General features: G+C 45.2%; 1 protein-coding gene across 1 annotated transcript in view; it reads left to right on the top strand.

Annotated features, from left to right (window-relative positions):
- Positions 1-24,129, top strand: part of ADAMTS2 (ADAM metallopeptidase with thrombospondin type 1 motif 2) — a 247,759-nt gene that overhangs the window by 71,878 nt on the left and 151,752 nt on the right. The window contains 2 exon segments of the mRNA XM_027096495.1: positions 11,321-11,455; positions 11,457-11,481. Coding sequence (XP_026952296.1) covers positions 11,321-11,455; positions 11,457-11,481 — 160 coding nt within the window.

Below are 24,129 nucleotides of genomic sequence, written 5' to 3' on the forward strand. Positions count from 1 at the left end.
TAGATCCTTCTGTTTTTGGAGCAACTTCTTTTTTTCTTTCTGTTCTTGATTGTCACTTCTGCAACCCTGACAGACACCTGACAGTCTTGGTGCCGGAGGTTGCAAGAATGACAAGGCTGAGTGACAGACCTGGTCCCCATCACACACACGCAGGTGCCTGCCACATGCTGCAGCCTGTGGCTTCCACTGAAGGAGCCAGTGGGGATGGCAAACTGGGCACCTCACACATAGGAACAGGATGCACACTTGCTTGCCTGTGAGACCCCAACACTGAGAGTGTCAGTATCTCTAGTGCTTTAAAATTCAAAGTAACAGAGGATACCTGTCAAGCCTCTTGATTCTGATAAATGTTTAACTTTTAGTTTCCATTTCTAGTGACTACTTCATCAAAAACCAAACAGCAGGGAATTCCCTGGTGGTCCAGTGGTGAGGACTTGGTGCTTTCACTGCCAGGGCCCAGGTTCCAGGGCCCAGGTTCAACCCCTGGTCAGGGAACTAAGATGCCACAATCCGTGTGGTGCAGCTTAAAAAAAAAAAAAAAAAAAGTAAAAAACCAAACAGCAAAGGAACAGGGCATAGAGGAAGGAGGAGGTAGGGCAGGCATCTTATAATTCACCAAGATCTGAGAACTAGTGATTTGATTTGATGACCAAAGAACTGCCAGTTTCCAGACCTCTGTGGAGGCACCTGATGTTCGAGAATAGAGTCCTCCCATGAGCCTCCCTCCTGGCCAGGTTAGGCTGACAGTCACAGAGTTCAAGAGCAGAGTGGATTTCAGGTGAGAGCCAGGGTCTGGGTGTCAGCGCCTCCGTGGAACACCAGTCTGGACAGACACGGGCAGGCTCCTGATTGAATGCCCTTCATCTCAGTGTGCTTCAGAGACTTCTTTAATATTTACCAAGTGGGGAGAAGAAACTGATTCTTATTAATAAAAATTACATGTAAAACCAGATATACTTACCACTGGCAGCAGGAAAATCAAAGTCCTGGAAAAAACTCAGCAAAACATAGCCCACGTTCTGTACCTTGTCCTCTTGTCAATTTTCTTTTGCAGTTTTTCAGACATGCATACTAAAATGCTTGAAAATCAGGCAATAAAAGGAACCCTGCTTTCTTTGTGGAGAGTCCCTCACCAGGCAGTACTCTGGCCAATGGCCTTGAGGGGTGATCAGCCGCTGGGCTCAGGTGGTCATCCATTGCTCCTGGGATGGTCAGTGCTGGTCTTGAGGTGGCCTCAGGGTGACCGAATGCTGGTCTGGGGTGGTCATCCACTGGTCTCGAGTGGTCATCTTCTGCTCTTGGGGCAGGTGCCATCCATGTTCATCAGTGTGACCCCCAGTTATGTTCCACAGTACCTGTCAGAGACAGGCTGATGCTGGTGAGGGGTATAACTTCTCCATGAGAGAACCATCAATTTGAAGTCTCTGGTTGCACGAGGAAACCTGAGTAAACTGGTGCCATACTTCTGATTTATCTCAGGGCACTTCACTGCCCTTCAGATGGGCCCTTGGGAGGTTCCCTGCCAGGCATCTTGACCAATTTGGGCCCTGGCTTCCTGACAACAGCAAGGTAGAGGTCAGCATCAAAGAGATCCAGTGCCCTTTCGTCAGCCCAGCAGCCTTTCATCATAAGGCTGGTCAAGGAGAAGAACCCGACTCCTGTGTACGGGGAGACTCCAAATTGTCCTGGGGTCTCTCAGGCCAGAGAGGACTGCTCCTCACCAGATTGGCTTCTGGGTCATTGTCACGCTGGGTCCCTCCAAAACAACCCCAGGATGCTGGGCCTGTGGCATAGATGGCTCTAAGCCTGGGGTACAAGTGTCCCTCCAGAAGAGGGGGCTGCCCTGCTGGACCCTGATGCCCCAGTGCCCTGCCTTACTTGTCAGGATAGGCCTGGTCTCCACCCAGGAGATACTCATTCCATTTGGGGCAGGCCTTCCCGCCCCTCAGTCTCAGTTTTCTCCTTTGGAAAGCAAGCAGGTGGATGACATCACTTGGGTTGCAGAGTACTTCTTACGTGTGCCCTGGTTCTGAGTGCCTCCCAGGCTGCATATGCTCCTGCAGCAACCACATGAGGGGAGGGAGAACCGCCCCCCTTTACAGGCGAGTAATTGGAGGCCCAGGAGCTTTGGCACCTGGGCTGAGGCAACCTGGCCAGACAGAAATGGTGCCGGGAACTCAGAACACCAGACTCCCAAACCGTTCACCTGCTGCCACCCTGCCACATGTCCTTGAATGGGTTCCATTAATTAGAGGGGTTTGAGACACCAGTCTTCCCCCAAACCACAAACATGGGAAATGTCAATGGCTGCGTAGAGAAATGTTTGCTATTGTAAACACTTTTTTTTTTTAACATCTTTATTGGGGTATAATTGCTTTACAATGGTGTGTTAGTTTCTGCTTTATAACAAAGTGAATCAGTTATACATATACATATGTTCCCATATCTCTTGCATCTCCCTCCCTCCCACCCTCCCTATCCCACCCCTTCAGGTGGTCACAAAGCACCGAGCTGATATCCCTGTGCTATGCGGCTGCTTCCCACTAGCTATCTACCTTACGTTTGTTAGTGTATATATGTCCATGCCTAACCATGTGCCAGTAGAAGGGGATGGCCCACAGTATACTCACCCTGCCATCTGTCTCTCTCTCAGGGAACATGTCCTGCAGTTTTGGGGTCATTTATTTACTCATCTTGCAAACATTTGCTCACCCTCTCCAGGCCTGGAAGGGCCCTGGGACCCAGGGATGAATCAGAGTGTGGGGGCTTGCAGGGTTCCCATGGGTCCTTCCTCTCCTGTATCTTCCCACAGTCTGGTGACCTTGGTGTCCCAATCTTGGCCCTCATCGCTCTGGCTCCTGCCCTTCCTCTTTGTCCTGGACCCCTTCCCCAGAAGTCCAAGATGCCTTAAACCTGTGTCCCCAGGGGTCTGCAGCTCTTGCGCCTCATTCTGTGCTGTTCAGTGAATGGCCACCCACTTCATCCCACTACCCACTGGGACCATGTATTAATTTCCTGCAGCTGTTGGAAATTACTGAAAACAACAGAAACTTTCTCTCTCACAGGTCTGGAGGCCAAAGTAGTTGCTGGCAGGGCTGTATTCCCTCTGGATGCTCAAGGGGAGAACCCTAAAGGGGACCTCTGGCCACTGCCAGCTAAGCAGATGGACAACAGGAAATGCCAGCCTTTCTGATGTTTTGAGAGAATCTGGAAATCTGCTCATTTACGTGGAACGCTCTGATTCTTAAGTCGGAGCAACTAATTCAAGCTTTTAAAACCCCCTGAGTGAAATCACTAAGTTGATGTGTTAGGGGACCCCAGCCTCCATCCCCCAACAAAGATGATTAATTAAACAGCTATCCATGAACAAAAACAACTCTAGGAGAGCTCAGGAGTCCACTTAAGAAACTTCAGTAACACAGTGGAACAAAAAACTTGAGAATAACTACACAAGAAGAGAGGGAAGACAGCTTCATTCTGCCTGCATCATCCTGTCATCCCCAGCAAGAAAGAGTTTCCCTCACTGGGAAAGGGAGAGTGGGGTGAGTGACCAGTTTCCCTAGCCTCTTTGGGCACCGCACAAAGGACCCACTTTGGTTTCACCCCACCCAGAGACCAGCAAAGGTGAGATGAATAGAAACAGCTAGGAACAAGGAAGAAGGACAGGGGCTCCCACCAGCCATGTAGTGGGAGCGACCATGGTTCTTTGTGGCCTGCTCTGCAGAGGACCCCGGAAGCTTTCACTACTGAAGAAACCAATGGCCAGCACAGCTGCTGCAAACCTCCTGCAGATTTTAGAGCTGAGGTTTTGCTCTACAGGTTTTTGCATTCATAGACACCAGGCACCTGAGCCCTCTTGCTTCCTCCATCCCCACCCCGTCCTCAACAAGGATCTGCACGGGCAACTGGCCCAGGCCTCTGCAGCTGCATAAGTGTAAAACGCCAGACTAGACCACTATGGTTGACCCCTACCACTGTGCATACACTCAGGACTAGCCTCCAGCTGTGCACATGTATGCCATCAACCTGATTCCCATCACCAGCCTCCACTGCCATGTGTGCCCCCATGGTGAGACCCTGCAGCCCTAAGAGTGCACATCAACAGCCAGGGCTCAGGTAGCTGCTAGTGTGCCCACAGTTGACACTTGTCCTTCCTGCTGGCCCTGACCCTTGTCATGAGTGTGTCTGCAACTGGACACTGCTACTACCCAGGCACCTGCAGCTGGCCCCTGAAGCTGTGTATGTGCATACCACTGGTTCTGGCCACCACCACTGCATAACTTGGTCCCTAGCTGCTGGACCTGGAGGCCCCACTGAAAACCTCGAGAGTCCTTGCAGCCATTGTGGACTCCCTGCAGCAGTTGTCACCAAGGACCACACAACTGTTGATGTCATGGATCTAGCAGCCTGAGCCAATGAGACATCACCTCTCCTCTGGACCCAAAGCCACCATACTCCCCACACTTGGTGATCTGCATCACTAGATCCAGTGTGCCCCCCACCCCACTGCAGGTGAAGGTCTTTCTTACTGAAGTCAGTCCATAAAATCTGGAAATGTGCAGAAAGCTATGCAAGGCACAGAGATTTTGAAGAATTGGGGAAACATCACATCATCAAAGGAACACAGTAAATTTCCAGCAACTGACCCACAAGAAATGAGATACATGAATTGCCTGACAAAAAAATCAAAATTATTGTTCTAAAGATGCTCAGAAAGCTACAGGATAACACAGATAAACAATTTAATGAAATCAGGAAAACAATACAAGAACAAAATGAAAATTTCAACAAAGAAATATAAAACATAAAAAGAACCAGACAAAATTTTGGAGCTGAAGAATTCAATGGCTGAAAAATTCAATAGAGAGAATCAACACCAGCTGGACCAAGCAGAAGAGAAAATCAGTGAACTAGAAGACAGATCATTTGAAATTATCTAATCAGTGGAGCAGGAAGAAAAAAGAATTAAAAGGAATGAGGAAACCTATGGGGCTCATTAAGAGAAACAATCTATGCATTATTGAAGCCCAAGAAGGAAAATAGGGGGAGAAAGTGGCAGAGGGTTTATTTAAAGAAACAGTAGCTGAGAACTTCCCAAACCTTGGAGAGAGATTTAGACATCTAAGTTCATGAAGCTACTAGGTCACCCCAAAATGATCTTCTCCAAGACACATTATAATAAACTATCTAAAAGCAAAGACAAAGAGATCATTTTAAAAGCAGCAAGAGAAAAAATTTCTGTCATATAAGAGAATCCCAATAAGGCCATGAGTGGATTTCTCAGCAGAAACCTTGCAGGCCAGGAGAGAGTAGAATGATATATTCAAAGTCCTGAAAGGAAAAACTACCAACAAAGAATGCTTTACTTGGCAAAGTGTCTTTCAGAAATGAAGGCAAGATAAAGACTTTCCCACACAAACAAAAAGAGAGCTCATTACTACTAGATCTACCTTATGAGATATGCTGAAAGGAGTTCTTTAAGCTGAAGCAAAATGACACTAATTAGTAATATGAAAACACGTGAATATATATAACACACTGGTAAAGGTAGGTATATAGTCAACTTCAGAATACTCTAATTCTGTAATATGGTGGTGTCTTAACTACTTAACTCTAGTATACAGGTTAAAGAACCAAAGTATTACAAATAGCTATAGCTACGATGATTTGTTAATGGATACACAATATAAAAATATGTAAATTGTAATGTCAAAAACATAAAATGTGGAGGTGAGGAATAAAAGTTCAGGGTTTTTGCATGCAGTTGAAATTAAATTGTTATTAACTTAAAATAAACTTATATCTCTAAGATGTTTCAAGTAAGCCTCAGAGTAACCAAAAACCTTTATACACACAAGATAAAAATACACACAAGATACAGAGAAGGGAATCAAAGTACACCACTACAGAAAGTCATCAATTCACAAAGGAAGACAGCAAGAGAGGAAGAAAGGAATTTTAAAAAGTCCAAAAATAATTAACAAGATGGCTTTGGTAAGTCCTTACTTATCAATAATTACTTTAAATGTAAGTGGGTTAAATTCTCCAATCAAAAGATATAGAGTGGCTGAATAGATTAAAACAAACAAACAAACAAAACAAAACAAAAAACCAAGACCCAACTATATGCTGCCAACAAGAGATTCACTTCAGCTTTAAGGACACACATAAGCTCAAAGTGAAGGGCTGGAAAAACATATTCCATGCAAAGGGAAACCAAAAGAGAGCAGGGGTAAGCTATACTTACATAAGACAAAACAGACTAAGTCAAAAAACTGTAACGAGAAACAAAGTAGGTCATTATATAATGATAAAGTGGTAATTCATCATGAGAATATAACAATTGTAAATACATATGCACCCAACATCAAAGCACCTAAATATATTAATCAAATAGTAATAGATCTGAAAGGAGAAACAGACAACAATACAATAACAGTAGGAGACTTCAGTGCCCCACTTTCAGCAATGGATAGATCATCCAGACAGAAAATCAATAAGAAAACATCGGACTTGAGCTATACTGTAGGCCACGTGGACCTAACAGATATTTAACAGAACATTCCACCCAACAGTAGCAGGATACACATTTTTCTCAAGCCTGCATGCAACAATTTCCAGGATAGGTCATATATTATTAGGTCAAAAAACGAGTCTTAGCAAATTTAAAAGACTGAAATCATACCAAGTAACTATTCTGACTACAATGGTATGAAACTAGAAATCAGTAACAGGAGGAAAACTGGAAAATTCACAATACATAGAAATTAATACACTCCTGAACAACCACTGGGTCAAAGAAGAAATCAAAAGGGAATAAAGAAAATATCTTGAAACAAACAAAAATGGAAACACAGCATACCAAAACTTATGTGACACAGCAAAAGCAGTTCTGAGAGGAAAGTTTATAGCAATAAATGCCTACAATAAAAAAGAAAGATCTCAAATAAACAACCTAACTTTATATCTCAAGGAGCTAGGAAAAGATGAACAAACTAAGCCCAAAGTTAGCAGAAGGAAGAAAGTAACAAAGATCAAAGTAGCAATAAGTGAAATAGAAAATAGAAAAACAGTGAAAAATATAAACAAAACTAAGATTTGGTTTTTTTGAAAAAATAAAATTGACAAACATTTAGCTAGACTTACCAAGAAAAAGAGAAGACTCATAATAAATGAAAGAGGAGACATTACAACTGATATTACAGAAATATAAAGGATCATAAGAGACTACTATGAATACGTATACACCAACAAGTTGACCAGCCTAGAAGAAATGGATAAATTACTAGAATCATACAACCTACCAAGACTGAATCATGAAGAAATAGATAATCTGAACAGACCAATAATGAGTAAGGAGATTGAATCAGTAATCAAAAGTCTCCAAACAAAGAAAAGCCCAAGACTACATGATGCCATGGGTAAATTCTACCAAACATTTACTGAAGAATTAATGTCAACCCTCCTCAAACTCTTCCAAAAATTTAAAGAGGAGGGAACACTCCTAAACTCACTTTTATGAGAACAGCATTATCCTAATACCAAAGCCAGATAAGGACACTATAAGAAAAGAAAACTACAGGCGAATATCCCCGATGAATATAGATGAAAAAATTCTTGACAAAATATTAGCAAACCGAATTCAACAGTACATTTAAAAGATTATACACCATGATTAAGTGGGATTCATCCCTGGGATGCAAGTTTGGTTCAACATATGCAAATCAATAGATGTGATATACCACCTTAATAGAATGAAAAATAAAATTTATATGAACGTTTCAATAGGTGCAGAAAAAGCACTTGATGAAATTCAACATCTTTCATGATAAAAACTCTAAACAAATTAAGTATAGAAGGAACATACCTCAACATAATAAAGACCATATGTGACAGCCCATAGCTAATATCATACTCAGTGGTGAATAGTTGAAAGCTTTCTCTCTAAGATCATGAATAAGACAAGGGTGCCCATTCTCACCTCTCCTATTCAAAATAGTACTGGAACTTGCTTTCTTGCCAGAGCAAGGAAAAGAAATAAAAGACATCCAAATAGGAAAAGAAGTAGTAAACTTATCCCTGTTTCCTTATGACATGATCTTTTATGTAGAAAATTCTAAAGACTCCACCAAAAAAACTGTTAGAACTAATTAACAAATTCAGTAAAGTTTTAGGATACAGAATCAACATATAAAAGTCAGTTGCATTTCTATACACTAATAGTGAAGTATCTGGAAAAGAAATAAAGGAAACATTTCCATTTACAATAGCATCTAATATAGTAAAATACTTAGGGATAAATTTACCCAAAGAAGTGAAAGATCTGTGCACCGAACACTATAGGATACTGATTAAAGATATTGAAGAAGACACAAATAAATGGAAAGATATACTGTGTTCATGGATCAGAAGAGTTAATATTGTTAAAATATCCATAGTGCCCCAAACCATTTATATATTCAATGCAGTCCCCATCAAAATTACAAATTCCAATAGAAAAAAAAAATCCTAAAATTTTTATGGAACGACAAAAGACCTCAAATAGCCAAAGCAATCTTGAGACAGAACAAAGTTGGAGGCATCACACTTCCTGATTTCAAACTATATTACAAACCTATAGTAATCAAAACAGTATGGTCCTGACATAAAAACAGACACATAGACCAAGGGAACAGAATCAAGACCCCAGAAATAATCCTATGCATATACAGTCAACTTATATTTGACAAGGGAGCCAAGAATAATTAATGTGAAAAGATGGTCTTTTCAATAAATGGTGCTGGGAAAACTGAATATTCACATGCAAAAGAATGAAATTGGACCCCTGTCCTACATCACTCACAAAAATTAAATGGATTAATCTGGTAATGGATTAAAGACTTAAACCTAAGACCTGAGACCATAAAACTCTTAGAAGAATACATAGGGGAAAAGCTCCTTGGCATTAGTCTTGCCAATGATTTTTTGGCTATTACACCAAAGCATAAGCAATAAAAGCAAAAATCAACAAGTAGGACTACATCACACTATAAAACTTCTGCATAGCAAAGGAACTATCAACAAGATGAAAAGGCAACCTAGAGAATGAGAGAAAATATTTGCAAACCTCTTATTGGATAAGGGATTAATATCCAAAATATAGAAGGAACTCATACAACTCAAAAGCCATATATATATCAATTTAAAGTGGGCAAAAGACCCAAACAAACATTTTTCCAAAGAAGACATACAAATGGGCAATAAGTATGTAAAAAGGTGCTCAATATTACTAATCATCAGAGAAACACAAGTTAAAACCACAATGAGATATCATGCCACATCTGTTAGAATAGTTATCAAAAAGACAAGAGATAACAAGTGTTGGTGAGGATGTGGAGAAAGGAAACCCTTGTGCACTGTTGATGGGAATGAAAATTGGTTTAGTCACTATGGAAACCAATATGGAAGTTCCTCAAAAAATTAAAAATAGAACTACCATGTGACTAACAATCCCACTTCTGGCAATGTGCCCAAAGAAAATGAAAACAGGATACTGAAGAGATATCTGTACTCCCATGTTTATTACAGCATTATTCACAATGGACATGGAAACAATCCAAATGTCTATCTGTGGATGACAAATTGATAAAGAAATGTGGTACATACGTACAATGGAATATTATTCAGCCTTTATAAAGAAGGAGATCCTGCCATTTGCAACAAAATGGCTGAAACTGGAGGATATTATACTAAGTGAAATAAACTAGACACAGAAAGACAAATACTGCAAGATCTCACTTAGTGTAGAATCTAGAATGGTCAAACTCATAGAAGTAGAGTGTCAGATGGTGATTGCCAGGGGCTGGAGGGAGGAGGAAATGGGAGGTGATTGTCAGACAGCACAGAATTTCAGTTATGCAAGATAAGTAAGTTCTGGAGATCTTTTATATAGCACAGTGCCTATAACAATATTCTATCAAAAAATATCATATACTTAAATTTTGCTAAGATGGTTGATATTACATGTAGTGTTCTTACCACAAAAAAATGATAACAATAAAAAGGGTGGGAGGATACTGTGACAGGTGATGGATATGTTTATGGCCTTCATGGTGGTGATGGTTTCATGAATGTATACCATTCCCAAACTCACTGAGTTGTATATATTAACTATGTACATCTTTTTACATGTCAGTCATGCCTCAAAAAAGTGGTTTTAAAAAACCCCTAAACCCCGAGTGGGTCATAAGTGTGTGATCTAAAGGAAATACATCTGCAGGTTGACACAGTGGGGACTCCTAGTGTAAGACTATTGGTTTATGGATAATGGACCAAAAAATCAAAAGTGTGGGAGCTGGATGGGGCAGTGATGGCAGGATGGCCTCAAGGGGAGGGCAGGGCCATGTACCTGCAGTAGGGGCATGGCATTTGGGGGTCTGAGCCAAGCACTGAAGGGAGAATTAGAGTTTACCGGATGGCCAAGGCTGGGGGCAGGAGCAGGGCCTCCCAAGCTGAGGGCTTTGTGGGTTCAGGAGACTGAAGGCCAGGCAGTGTGCACTGTATTGGACGGACAGGACTGTTTCAACGACTGGTGTGAGGTGTGAGCTGGGGGCAAAGAGGACAGTGGCAGGCTGAGAGCCTTGGATGCCGGAGTACAGAGTAGCCTGAATCCTGATGGGGACAAGGGTTCATCGAGGGCTTTGCAGCATGGAAGAGCCATAGCCAGTTTTGGGGGAGGCTTCGGTTGCTGTAGAGTCTGGGCTGGTGACTGTTGCGGATACAAGGATAGACAGCGGGGACTGTGGCCAGCTGCAGTGGCACGTGCTCCATCCGTAGTGTCCACTGCTGTGTGCCATGCACTGTGGCCAGAGCCTGCATTTTCCAAGGAAAGATGGAATCCCATTTTTGAAACATGAAATCTCATCATTTTGAGTGTTGGGTTCAGAACTTTGAAAACACTCTTTGGGTCCAACTGAACATATCTGTGGCAGATTCAGTCCTGACAGTTTTGGCCTTTGTCTTGGACTTTGGGCTCCTGGGGGTGAAGGTGGGAGATAACCCAGGCAAGAACCCCTTCCTCAGACAGGGTTCATCACCCCCAAATGGCTCTGGCCTTGGTGGCTGGAAGTGGAGCTTCTGGAATGATGGGGCCTCTAGGCCCACCTATTTGTGCCCTTCAGCCTGGGGTTCAAGCCTTGCACCTAGCTGGGGTGCTGGGCAGTGTTCACTGGGCCCTGCTCAACCAGGTTGGAGGTTCTGCTCTCTGCAGCCCTCCTCACTGCTTCTCTTCCTTGGTCTGCTGTGCGCTGGGAATTTGAACTGTCTCATCTTTGCCCTGCAGGCTGGCCTGATCCGTATGGAGGAGGAGGAGTTCTTTATCGAGCCCCTGGAGAAGGGTCTGGCGGCAAATGAGACTGAGCAGGGCCGTGTGCATGTGGTGTATCGCCGGCCGCCCACCTCCAGACCCCCTCCTCTGGGGGGGGCCACAGGCCCTGGACACAGGTAAGGCTGCTGCAGGTGGGAGGGTTGCATGGTGGATCCTGAATGTCCCCCCTGGGGAACCCAGGTGCCCTTTCTATAGCTCTGGTCCCAGGCCAAGGCTGAGACCCGCCCTTGCTGACCACATAGCACAGTGGGCATGCTGGGATGCTGGGTCAGGGACCTCTGCTTTGGGTGTATGTGGACCATAAGCTTGTAGGTCTGAGGCCTCCACAGCAGGCGGTAAAGGCTGCCTGAGGGTCCTACCTTTGGCTGTCTAGGGCTGGCAAGTGTCAGGGAAGAGGCAAGACCCAGACCAGGCCTGTACCCTGGCCTGAGTCTCACGCCTGTGTCTCTGAGCCTATGCCTCTGAAGAAGATGTCTGCTGCCCCCTTGCCCCCATCCCTAGCCTCTTTCCCCTGCCTCTGTGCTGTGCTTTCCCTGCAGTGGTGATCACACCTCCCTGGCTGCTCACAGAGAAAGGCCCTGAGTGCTTCTTTGGCCCCGATTGGACCCTGCTCCCTCTGGGAGACAGCTCAGATGCCAGGAGAGGAGGGAAGTGCTCCACAAAGACCCCAGAAGTGCTCCCAGCAGCCTCAGCAACCTATGCACAGACTCATATGGTTTTATCTTTTTCAGCTTAGAATCAAAGTGCGCTCTGGGCCCAGGAGCATGGAAGGAGCTACTGGGCAGGCGGTGCAGCCTCTCAGAGCCCTCCAGGAGGACACACCTACCCTCAGCCCAAACCTCCCCAGCATTCTCAGGATCTCAGGTCCCGGGCTTCAGTGAGGCCAGGTTGGGGTCTGGCTGTGGTCCTGGCAGTGCCCAGGCTCTGTGCTTGGCTCTTGCAGGGTGGGCTTAGCCTTCAGTTTTGGGTTCTAGATTCCTGGCTGTGCTGGCCCATCACCAGGGCAGGTGGCAGCAGACAGGGCATTGAGGCCTGGGTCTTGAGTCAGGCTCATCTGCATGTTTACCGTGAGCCCTGGAGGCCCTACTGGGCCAGCCCAGCTATGCTGTGATTAGCCGAGACACCCCCATTGCCCCAAGTAGCCTTGGCTCATTTAATTTACGTCTCTCTGAGTTCCCAGGTGGCAGATCAATTGGGTGCGGCCTGGCAAGGCACCATTCTAATTTCAAGGAAGGGTATCAGATACTTTTGCAAAGGAATTGTCCCATCAGGAATCCCAGTGCTCTCCAGAGCCGATCAATACTTCCAGCTGCCCCTTCTTCCCAGATGATGAATCGTAGGTCTCCTGCCAACAGTGGAGGGGGCACCCCAGGCGCTGCCCATCTGGCCTTCCCCAGCTTCAGCCCCTCCTACCTCTTTCCCACCCTTGGGCTTCTTTCTCTGCATGGGGAGGAATGGAGAGTAATCCCATTGGGTGAGGGCAGGAGTGGAAATGGGGCAAGGGAAGTGCCCCAGACCAGGGATCAGGGCCCTGGTGTTGCTCCTCGCTGGCTGTCTGCCCTTGGGCAAGTTTGGGCCTCCGGCCTCTGCCTTCTCATCTGTCCTGTGGGATTAGGAATGCCTGTGTCTCACAGAGCTGAGGACCTGGCCACTTTGGGCTTGATCTCTACCGGAAGATTCAGGGGGTTCCCTGGGGGCCCACTTAGGCTGGGTGTGGTGGAGCCTGCACAGTGAGGCTGCCAGGTGCCCTGGGCCAGGGTGCCAATCCCAAATTCAATGTGGTACCTATCTCCTGAACATGGCAGCCCTCCTTCATGGCCTGACGGGCCTTGCCTTATTTCCTGGGCTTCTGTTGGCCTTTGGCATCTTCTCTTGAATCCTTCCCCCAACCTCATCTGGCTATCTCTCGTGAGAGCTTGGAACTCAGAACACAGGAAAGGAATTTCAAACTCAGAATAAGCCCAGAAACCATTGACCTTAGAAGAGGGAAGGCCAATTGCATGGGTCTGGGGCTGAGGCTGCACTGAAATGGGGTGGGATGAGCTCTAGACCTCAGCCCGGGGCTGTGGGTGTGTAGGCTGAAGGCTGTGGGCCGAGGGCAGTAGGTCTCGGCCACAGGCCCAGAGTCTGGCGCCAGACCCCCTTTCCTTGACCTCCCTTCCCAGTGTCAGCGTGACCCTGTGTGGGTGACTTTTCCACAGAAAGCACATTTCTCCCTGCATGATTGTTTCCACTGGGCTTGATTGTTTGATTGTTTCCACTGGGCCCAGGGCTGAGGCCCACTCACTGACTGGAGGCGGTCCAGACATATTTTATGCTGGAGCTGGTCTGAGGGCCTGCGGTGACCCCCAACAGTCTTGCTCTCCGTCAGCCCAGGCCTTGTCAGGGCCCGCGGTGGCAGCTGGGAGATATGTAAAAGGAGTGTCCTTGGCTAAGCATGTTTGCTCCGTGCTCTTTCCTGCAAGAGGACATGGCCTACTGGGCACAGAACACCAGGACCTCCATGCAAAGGCTCTCAGGATGTGTGTGTGAGTGTGTGTGTATAAGGCTAGGAGACCCTTTCTTCTGGTGAATTCTGATGGGAACCCTGATATGTCAATGTGGCTCTGGCCAAAGAAGGCAGGAGGTACTGACTGGAAGTTTCCTCCTGCCCCCGCAGGGCAACTTCTGGAAGCAGGTTTGAAATACCCTGGCCATTTATCAATGGACAATGGATATAATGGGTCCTCGGAGGAAGGGGAAGGGGAAACACCTGTTCTGGGCCTCCTGGTCTGGGAGATTAGCATCTGGCTGGGTGTGGGTGTGCGAGTTGGGGTGGGGGTGCCTGCGGAGGGTGGTGAGGGTATGGGTGAGGGGGCCTGTGGGATGGGGTGTTTGTGGGAGCGTGTGTTGTACACAGCTCTTCCAGAGCATTGAGACACGCTGCCATTGCCCTGTTTTCCCTGAGCAGCCAACAGGCTTCCTGGGGTGGTCTCAGGGGCTTCCGGACCCTCAGAGCATCATTGTCACTAACGGTCTCCATCATCTTAGTTCAGCTACTGGGTTGCAGACTGCCCAGGGAAAGGATGGAAAATGATGCTTTTAGCGTGTCTTCCAGGTCTCAGGCCACGGTTAGAGGTTGCACTGGGTAGCATAGCCCACAGCAATGTCACCCTCAGGCCCTGGAGGAGGGTACCAGGGTGGGCAAGGGACTGAAGGAGACCAGGATGACTTTTTTTCCCTCACTGGACTCACAGGTGTTGCAGAAGTGTCTCTGCTTCGCTCTGCTGGGCCTGGGAGCCTGGCTGGGCCAGAAGGGCAGGGCTCCAAGGCCAGGGTGCCAGTGTGGCCTTTTGGGGAGAGGAGGTTCAGGCATCTCCAGGCCTCTGCTGGACTGGACCTTTCCCCAGCACCCTGAGTCCCTTTCTCAGCCTTCCCCAGAGCCAGCCCTGTGCCCAGGGCCGTATGTTGGGAGGTGTGCTGTGTAACATTGGTCTCTCTAGCGTTTGCACTTGTGTGCATGCATGTGTTTGCATTTGTATACAAGCATGGAGAGAGCCTCACTCCCAGTTCTAGGCCACTGCCTGAGCACCACCCTGGCTGCCATCTGTTAACACTGTCTGGGGTTGTTGAGGGGGAGCCAGGGCCAGTGGGTACAGGATAAGGAGCTCAGCCCTGTTCACAGCTTGCACTGGGTGATCCTGGCATGTCATGCCCCTCTGAGTCCCAGGCTGCTATGACACATTACCACCAACTGGGTGGCTTAAAACAACAGCACTTCATTCTCTCATAGTTTGGGAGGGCAGAAGTCTGAAGTCAGTCAGTGTCACTGGGCTGAAATCAAGGTGTCAGCCGGGCTGGTTCCCTCTGGAGGCTCTAAGGCGAATCTGTTCGTTGCCTCTCCCAGCTTCTGGTGGCTGCTGGCATTCCTTGGCTTGTGGCTGCACCACTCCAATCTCTGCCTTTGTGGTCACATCACCTCCTCCTCTTCTGTGTGATGTCAATCTCCCTCTGCCTCCCTCTTATAAAGGATGCGGGTAATGGCATTGGGATTCACCCTGATAATCAGAATGATCTCCACCTCTCAAGATCCATAATCTAATCACATCTACAAAGTCCTTTTTTGCCATGTAGGATAACATTCACAGGTCCTAGTGATTAGAATCTGGTATGTTTGGGGGCCACCATTCAGCTTATACAGGAAGCAAATTAGCCTCCCTTTCAAGGCTGGCTATGCAATGAATGGGGTACACACCCATGGAGGAGAAACACTGTAAGTACCCTTCACTCCTTCTCAGGGTACAGTGCTCAGGCACAGCCCAGGCAGACCCCTTGCCCCTCTTCTGCCTCTGCTGGACCCTAGTGCCATCTCAGCCAGACTGTGAGGCCTGGTGTGCTATGGTTGGTCTGACCCTAAGACCTAGTGCGCGGAGATGTGGCCTTGCTGGTCACACCAAGGAGGACTGAACTTGGGACTCTGGGAAAGTCCCCACTGTGTGGGAAAGACCCCTGGGTCACATACTGGGCATGTGGTCTCTCTGTCAGGCACATTTGCAAGAAGTTCTGCCATCCCAAGACAAGGGCTGCAAACTCAAGAGACCTGCAGTGCCCGGCAGGCAATGCCAATGAGGACAATGGCAGAGGGTAAGAAAAAGAATTACACCCACCCTTGGCCTGGCATTAATTTTCCTGCTTTTCATATAAACACGGACACAGAGAGAATGTCTCTGCTAAAATGGAAACGGCAGCGTGAGTGCAGTGGCACATGGCATTTGGCCCTGGCCTCACTGTGGGCACAGCACAGATGACAGACTTTGTCCACAGGGGCAGCCCCTCCTGAGCTCCCCTGACCAAGACCTGGTGGGACTGTGGGCCTGGGGCAGCCAATCCTCTTACTGTCAAGAGAATCCAGACATCAGAACTTTTATTTGAACCCTCCTGATTTTAAATTGTTGCTTCAAATTTCTGAAAAGCACCACATGGGCCAAATAAAACATGACCCCCATTGGCAACATGTGCTTTATGAGAGGCAGAGGTAGACGTGTCCTTTACCTTCCTCCACAGGCCTACTGAAGTCCCTGGGCATAGGCTTGGGACCAAGGAAGGGCTGTGAGCTCCTGCTAGGCAGGTGGTACCCCGTCCCGTGAGCTGCTGCTGGGGTGCAGTGTCTCCCACCCTGCCTTGCACTTGGCCCTGGGCTGAAGGAAGAGAAGCCAGACAGCTCAGTGTCTGTGACCTTGGCTGCCTCCTTCTCGGAAACAGCCAGTGCCAAGCCTTTGCCCGCTGCTGTCAGGCTGCGGCGTCCTCCCTGGCGGGCAGAGGAGACATGCTGCCCTCGGGAGCGCTCTGCCCTGCTGCTGCCAAGGAAAGCCTGTGAGGAGGGAAGGGCAGGGTGCCAGTGCTGCGTGGCTTCTCCACGTGGCCAAGCGTGGCCAGCCCGCGCAGTCTCCACCCGGCGGCCTGTAGCCCTTCCTCCCCTCCTGACCTGCTCGTGTCTCTGCCCCGTCCCATTGCCTTGAGCCACATAGTTTTCTGGGCTGCTGAGGAACCAGGAGTGAAGCTCATGTAGGCCCTCAGGGCAGGAGCCAGAGGGCTGGAGCTGATGCTGGGAGCTCAAAGAGGCTGTGTGGTGTCCTGCAGGCAGCCCCAGCAGGGAAGGGGCCTGACAGATAGTGCTGTATTTCAGCCAGCCTGCTGTGGTCCAGGCTGGAGGCAGGGAGGCCAGAGTGATGGTGCAGGGAGAGTGCAGCCCTGTCAGGACAGGCCATGGGTGGGAAGTGGGCAAGGCTCCACTTGGTGGTAGTAGGTTGCCAGGCATACCTTGGTGATGCAGTGGGTATGAGTCATAAGGGAGAGGGCCCAGTCAAGGGTGAGGCCTGGTGGGGGGTGAGGGGTGGATAATGGGGCAGGTGATGTGGAGGGGTCACTAACTTGCTGGAAGCCAGATTGGGGAGGCTTTCTGTGCTATAGCGGTTTATGTTGTAGTGTCCTGTTGCCACTGTAACAAGTTACCATAAACTCAGTGGCTTAAAAAAACACAGATTTATTCTCTTATAGTTCTGGAGGTTAGAAGTCCAAAATGGATCTTAAGGGGCTAAAATCAAGGTGTCAGCAATGCTGGTTCCCTCCAGAGGCTCAAGAGGGGAATCTGTTCCTTGCCTCTCCCAGCTTCTGGTGGCTGCCGGCATTCATTGGCATGTGGCTGCATCACTCTAACCTCTGCTCAGTGGTCACAGTGTCTTCTCATCTATAGTAAGTTTCTCTCCGTTTCCCTTTTTTTTATTTTTTAAATTTTTATTTGTATTTTTTTACATCTTTATTGGAGTATAATTGCTTTACAATGCTGTGTTAGTTTCTGCTTTATAACAAAGTAAATCAGTTATACATATACATATATTCCCATATCTCTTCCATCTTGCATCTCCCTCCCTCCCACCCTCCCTATCCCACCCCTCCAGGCGGTCACAAAGCACCGAGCTGATCTCCTTGTGCTATGCAGCTGCTTCCTGCTAGCTATCTATTTTATGTTTGGTAGTGTATATATGTCCATGCCACTCTCTCACTTTGTCACAGCTTACCCTTCCCCCTCCCCATATCCTCCAGTCCATTCTCCAGTAGGTCTCTGTCTTTATTACTGTCTTACCCCTAGATTCTTCATGACATTTTTTTCTCTTAAATTCCATATATATGTGTTAGCATATGGTATTTGTCTTTCTCTTTCTGACTTACTTCACTCTGTATCACAGACTCTAGGTCCATCCACCTCATTACAAATAGCTCAATTTCGTTTCTTTTTATGGCTGAGTAATATTCCATTGTATATATGTGCCACATCTTCTTTATCCATTCATCCGATGATGGACACTTAGGTTGCTTCCATCTCCGGGCTATTGTAAATAGAGCTGCAATGAACATTGTGGTACATGACTCTTTTTGAATTATGGTTTTCTCAGGGTATATGCCCAGTAGTGGGATTGCTGAGTCATATGGTAGTTCTATTTGTAGTTTTTTAAGGAACCTCCATACTGTTCTCCATAGTGGCTGTACCAATTCACATTCCCACCAGCAGTGCAAGAGTGTTCCCTTTTCTCCACACACTCTCCAGCAGTTAATGTTTCTAGATTTTTTGATGATGGCCATTCTGACTGGTGTGAGATGATATCTCATTGTAGTTTTCATTTGCATTTCTCTAATGATTAATGATGTTGAGCATTCCTTCATGTGCTTGTTGGCAGTCTGTATATCTTCTTTGGAGAAATGTCTATTTAGGTCTTCTGCCCATTTTTGGATTGGGTTGTTTGTTTTTTTGTTATTGAGCTGCATGAGCTGCTTGTAAATTTTGGAGATTGATCCTTTGTCATTTGCTTCATTTGCAAATATTTTTTCCCATTCTGAGGGTTGTCTTTTGGTCTTGTTTATGGTTTCCTTTGCTGTGCAAAAGCTTTGCAGTTTCATTAGGTCCCATTTGTTTATTTTGGTTTTTATTTCCATTTCTCTAGGAGGTGGGTCAAAAAGGATCTTGCTGTGATTTATGTCATAGAGTGTTTTGCCTATGTTTTCCTCTAAGAGATTGATAGTTTCTGGCCTTACATTTAGGTCTTTAATCCATTTTGAGCTTATTTTTGTGTATGGTGTTAGGCGGTGATCTAATCTCATACTTTTACATGTACCTGTCCAGTTTTCCCAGCACCACTTATTGAAGAGGCTGTCCTTTCTCCACTGTACATTCCTGCCTCCTTTATCAAAGATAAGGTGACCATATGTGCATGGGTTTATCTCTGGGCTTTCTATCCTGCTCCATTGATCTATATTTCTGTTTTTGTGCCAGGACCATACTGTCTTGATTACTGTAGCTTTGTAGTATAGTCTGAAGTCAGGGAGCCTGATTCCTCCAGCTCTGTTTTTCATTCTCAATATTGCTTTGGCTATTCGGAGTCTTTTGTGTTTCCATACAAATTGTGAAATATTTTGTTCTAGTTCTGTGAAAAACGCCAGTGGTAGTTTGATAGGGATTGCATTGAATCTGTAGATTGCTTTGGGTAGTAGAGTCATTTTCACAATCTTGATTCTTCCAATCCAAGAACATGGTATATCTCTCCATCTATTTGTATCATCTTTAATTTCTTTCATCAGTGTCTTATAATTTTCTGCATACAGGTCTTTTGTCTCCTTAGGTAGGTTTATTCCTAGATATTTTATTCTTTTGTTGCAGTGGTAAATGGGAGTGTTTTCTTGATTTCATTTTCAGATTTTTCATCATTAGTGTATAGGAATGCCAGAGATTTCTGTGCATTACTTTTGTATCCTGCTACTTTACCAAATTCATTGATTAGCTCTAGTAGTTTTCTGGTAGCATCTTTAGGATTCTCTATGTATAATATCATGTCATCTGCAAACAGTGACAGCTTTAATTCTTCTTTTCTGATTTGGATTCTTTTTATTTCCTTTTCTTCTCTGATTGCTGTGGCTAAAACTTCCAAAACTATGTTGAATAAGAGTGGTGTGAGTGGGCAACCTTGTCTTGTTCTTGATCTTAGTGGAAATGCTTTCAGTTTTTCACCATTGAGGACGATGTTGGCTGTGGGTTTGTCATATATGGCCTTTATTATGTTGAGGAAAGTTCCCTCTATGCCTACTTTCTGGAGGGTTTTTATCATAAATGGGTGTTGAATTTTGTCAAAAGCTTTCTCTGCATCTATTGAGATGACCATATGGTTTTTCTCCTTCAATTTGTTAATATGGTGTATCACATTGATTGATTTGCGTATATTGAAGAATCCTTGCATTCCTGGAATAAACCCCACTTGATCATGGTGTTTGATCCTTTTAATGTGCTGTTGGACTCTGTTTGCTAGTATGTTGTTGAGGATTTTGGCATCTATGTTCATCAGTGATATTGGCCTGTAGTTTTCTTTCTTTGTGACATCCTTGTCTGGTTTTGGTATCAGGGTGATGGTGGCCTCGTAGAATGAGTTTGAGAGTGTTCCTCCGTCTGCTATATTTTGGAAGAGTTTGGAAAGATAGGTGTTAGCTCTTCTCTAAATGTTTGATAGAATTCGCCTGTGAAGCCATCTGGTCCTGAGTTTTGTTTGTTGGAAGATTTTTAATCACAGTTTCAATTTCAGTGCTTGTGATTGGTCTGTTCATATTTCCTATTTCTTCCTGATTCAGTCTTGGCAGGTTGTGCATTTCTAAGAATTTGTCCATTTCTTCCAGGTTGTCCATTTTATTGGCATAGAGTTGCTTGTAGTAATCTCTCCTGATCTTTTGTATTTCTTCAGTGTCAGTTGTTACTTCTCCTTTTTCATTTCTAATTCTATTGATTTGAGTCTTCTCCCTTTCTCTCATGTTGAGTCTGGCTAATGGTTTATCAATTTTGTTTATCTTCTCAAAGGACCAGTTTTTAGTTTTATTGATCTTTGCTATCGTTTCCTTCATTTCTTTCTCATTTATTTCTGATCTGATCTTTATGATTTCTTTCCTTCTGCTAACTTTGGGGGTTTTTTGTTCTTCTTTCTCTAATTACTTTAGGTGCAAGTTTAGGTTGTTTATTCGAGATGTTTCCTGTTTCTTAAGGTAGGACTGTATTGCTATAAACTTCCCTCTCAGAACTTCTTTTGCTGCATCCCATAGGTTTTGGGTCGTCGTGTCTCCATTGTCATTTGTTTCTAGGTATATTCTGATTTCCTTTTTGATTTCTTCAGTGATCACTTCGTTATTAAGTAGTGTATTGTTTAGCCTCCACGTGTTTGTATTTTTTACAGATCTTTTCCTGTAATTGATATCTAGTCTCATAGTGTTGTGGTTGGAAAAGATACTTGATACAATTTCAATTTTCTTAAATTTACCAAGGCTTGATTTGTGGCCCAAGGTATGATCTATCCTGGAGAATGTTCCATGAGCACTTGAGAAAAATGTGTATTCTGTTGTTTTTGGATGGAGTGTCCTATAAATATCAATTAAGTCATCTTGTTTAATGTATCATTTAAAGCTTGTGTTTCTGTATTTATTTTCATTTTGGGTGATCTGTCCATTGGTGAAAGTGGGATGTTAAAGTCCCCTACTATGAATGTGTTACTGTTGATTTCCCCTTTTATGGCTGTTAGTATTTGCCTTATGTATTGAGGTGCTCCTATGTTAGGTGCATAAATATTTACAATTGTTGTATCTTCTTCTTGGATCAATCCCTTGATCATTATGTAGTGTCCTTCTTTGTCTCTTCTAATAGTCTTTATTTTAAAATCTATTTTGTCTGTTATGAGAATTGCTACTCCAGCTTTCTTTTGGTTTCCATTTGCATGGAATATCTTTTTCCATTCCCTCACTTTCAGTCTGTATGTATCTCTAGGTCTGAAGTGGGTCTCTTGTAGACAGCATATATATGGGTCTTGTTTTTGTACCCATTCAGCCAGTCTGTGTCTTTTGATGGCAGCATTTAATCCATTTACATTTAAGGTAATTATCGATATGTATGTTCCTATTCCCATTTTCTTAATTGTTTTGGGTTTGTTATTGTAGGTCTTTTCCTTCTCTTGTGTTTCTTGCCCAGAGAAGTTCCTTTAGCATTTGTTGTAAAGCTGGTTCGGTGGTGCTGAACTCTCTCAGCTTTTCCTTGTCTGTAAAGGTTTTAATTTCTCCATCAAATTTGAATGAGATCCTTGCTGGGTAGAGTAATCTTGGTTGTAGGTTTTTCTCCTTCATCACTTTACATATGTCCTGCCAGTCCCTTCTGGCTTGCAGAGTTTCTGCTGAAAGATCAGCTGTTAACCTTATGGGGATTCCCTTGTATGTTATTTGTTGTTTTTCCCTTCCTGCTTTTAATATGTTTTCTTTGTATTTAATTTTTGACAGTTTGATTAATATGTGTCTTGGCATGTTTCTCCTTGGGTTTATCCTGTATGGGACTCTGCTTCCTGGACTTGATTAACTATTTCCTTTCCCATACTAGGGAAGTTTTCGACTATAATCTCTTCAAATATTTTCTCAGTCCCTTTCTTTTTCTCTTCTTCTTCTGGAATCCCTATAATTTTAATGTTGGTGCATTTAATGTTTCCCGGAGGTCTCTGAGACTGTCCTCAGTTCTTTTCATTCTTTTTTTTTTATTCTGCTCTGCAGTAGTTATTTCCACTATTTTATCTTCCAAGTCACTGATCTGTTCTTTTGCCTCAGTTATTCTGCTATTGATCCCATCTAGAGTATTTGTAATTTCATTTATTGTGTTGTTCATCATTGCTTGTTTCATCTTTAGTTCTTCTAGGTCCCTGTTAAATGTTTCTTGCATTTTCTCTATTCTATTTCCAAGATTTTGGATCATCTTTACTATCATTATTCTGAATTCTTTTTCAGGTAGACTGCCTATTTCCTCTTCATTTGTTAGGTCTGGTGGGTTTTTATCTTGCTCCTTCATCTGCTGTGTGTTTTTCTGTCTTCTCATTTTGCTTATCTTACTGTGTTTGAGGTCTCCTTTTTGCAGGCTGCAGGTTCGTAGTTCCCGTTGTTTTTGGTGTGTGTCCCCAGTGGCTAAAGTTGGTTCAGTGGGTTGTGTAGTCTTCCTGGTGGAGGGGACTAGTGCCTGTGTTCTGGTGGATGAGGCTGGATCTTGTCTTTCTGGTGAGCAGGTCCACGTCTGTTGGTGTGTTTTTAGGTGTCTGTGAACTTATTATGATTTTAGGCAGCCTCTCTGCTAATGGGTGGGGTTGTGTTCCTGTCTTGCTAGTTGTTTGGCATAGGATGTCCAGCACTGTAGCTTGCTGGTCGTTGAGTGAAGCTGGGTGCTGGTGTTGAGATGGAGATCTCTAGGAGATTTTCACCGTTTGATATTATGTGGTGCTGGGAGGTCTCTTGTGGACTAGTGTCCTGAAGTTGGCTCTCCCACCTCAGAGGCACAGCACTAACTCCTGGCTGCAGCACCAAGAGCCTTTCATCCACACGGCTCGGACGGACAGCTCTCCCTCTTCGTGCTGGGTATGTCCGCTGCCTGCTGCGCGCCCGTTGCCACCTGCCCTCCGTGACACCCCGCTTTCCCCTGTCCACTCCACTTGTCTCTCCCAGGGGTGTTCTGCGCCTGCCTGGCTGCCTCCAAGCCCGTCTTCATCAGCGTCGGTAGTGTGTAGACTTGCAGAGGGTGGCCAGCGTCCGACCCTCCGGCCGGACCTTGGCTGCTTCCCTTTCGTACCCGCCACCTACCCGTGAGCCCCAGCGACCGGCAGATGTTCACCATCAGCAGCAGCGCCTCAGTCTTCTAACTTTGATAGTTCTCGAGCTTTGGTGGTGGATTTCTGTGTGGATTGTTCTTTTAATTAACTTCCCTTGGAGAAGTGGTTTAAGTGTCAGCCGAGGGCAGGAGTGAAACCCTAGACGAAGTGCTGCTGATTTCCTTTGAGTTTGTTCCCTGTTTTCCTTTTATAAAGACACTTGTGATTACATTTGGCTCACCGGGATAATCCAGAATTTTCTCATTTCAAGATCCTTACCTGCATCACATCTCAAGATCCTTACCTGCATCACTCTCTTGAGCAGAGTCTCTGTTTTACTTATAACAGATATAACAAAAGTTTAATATCTTAACTATATAAAGAGCTCCCAGAGATCAATATAAAGAATTACAAATTATCTGAAAAAACAACTGAGCCACAGATATTAAGAGGCAAATAGGAAATGCATTAACAGAGGGAAATACAGATCGTTAATAAGCATCTGCAGTCTCTTTAGCCATATAAGGCTATACTCACAGGTTCTGGGGATTAGGATGTGACATCCTGGGGGCCATGATTCAGCCTATGTGA

Source organism: Aethalodelphis obliquidens, unplaced genomic scaffold (genome assembly GCF_003676395.1).
Source record: "Aethalodelphis obliquidens isolate GAN/ISIS:26980383/991018 unplaced genomic scaffold, ASM367639v1 scaffold102, whole genome shotgun sequence".
Classification (NCBI taxonomy): Eukaryota; Metazoa; Chordata; class Mammalia; order Artiodactyla; family Delphinidae; genus Aethalodelphis; species Aethalodelphis obliquidens.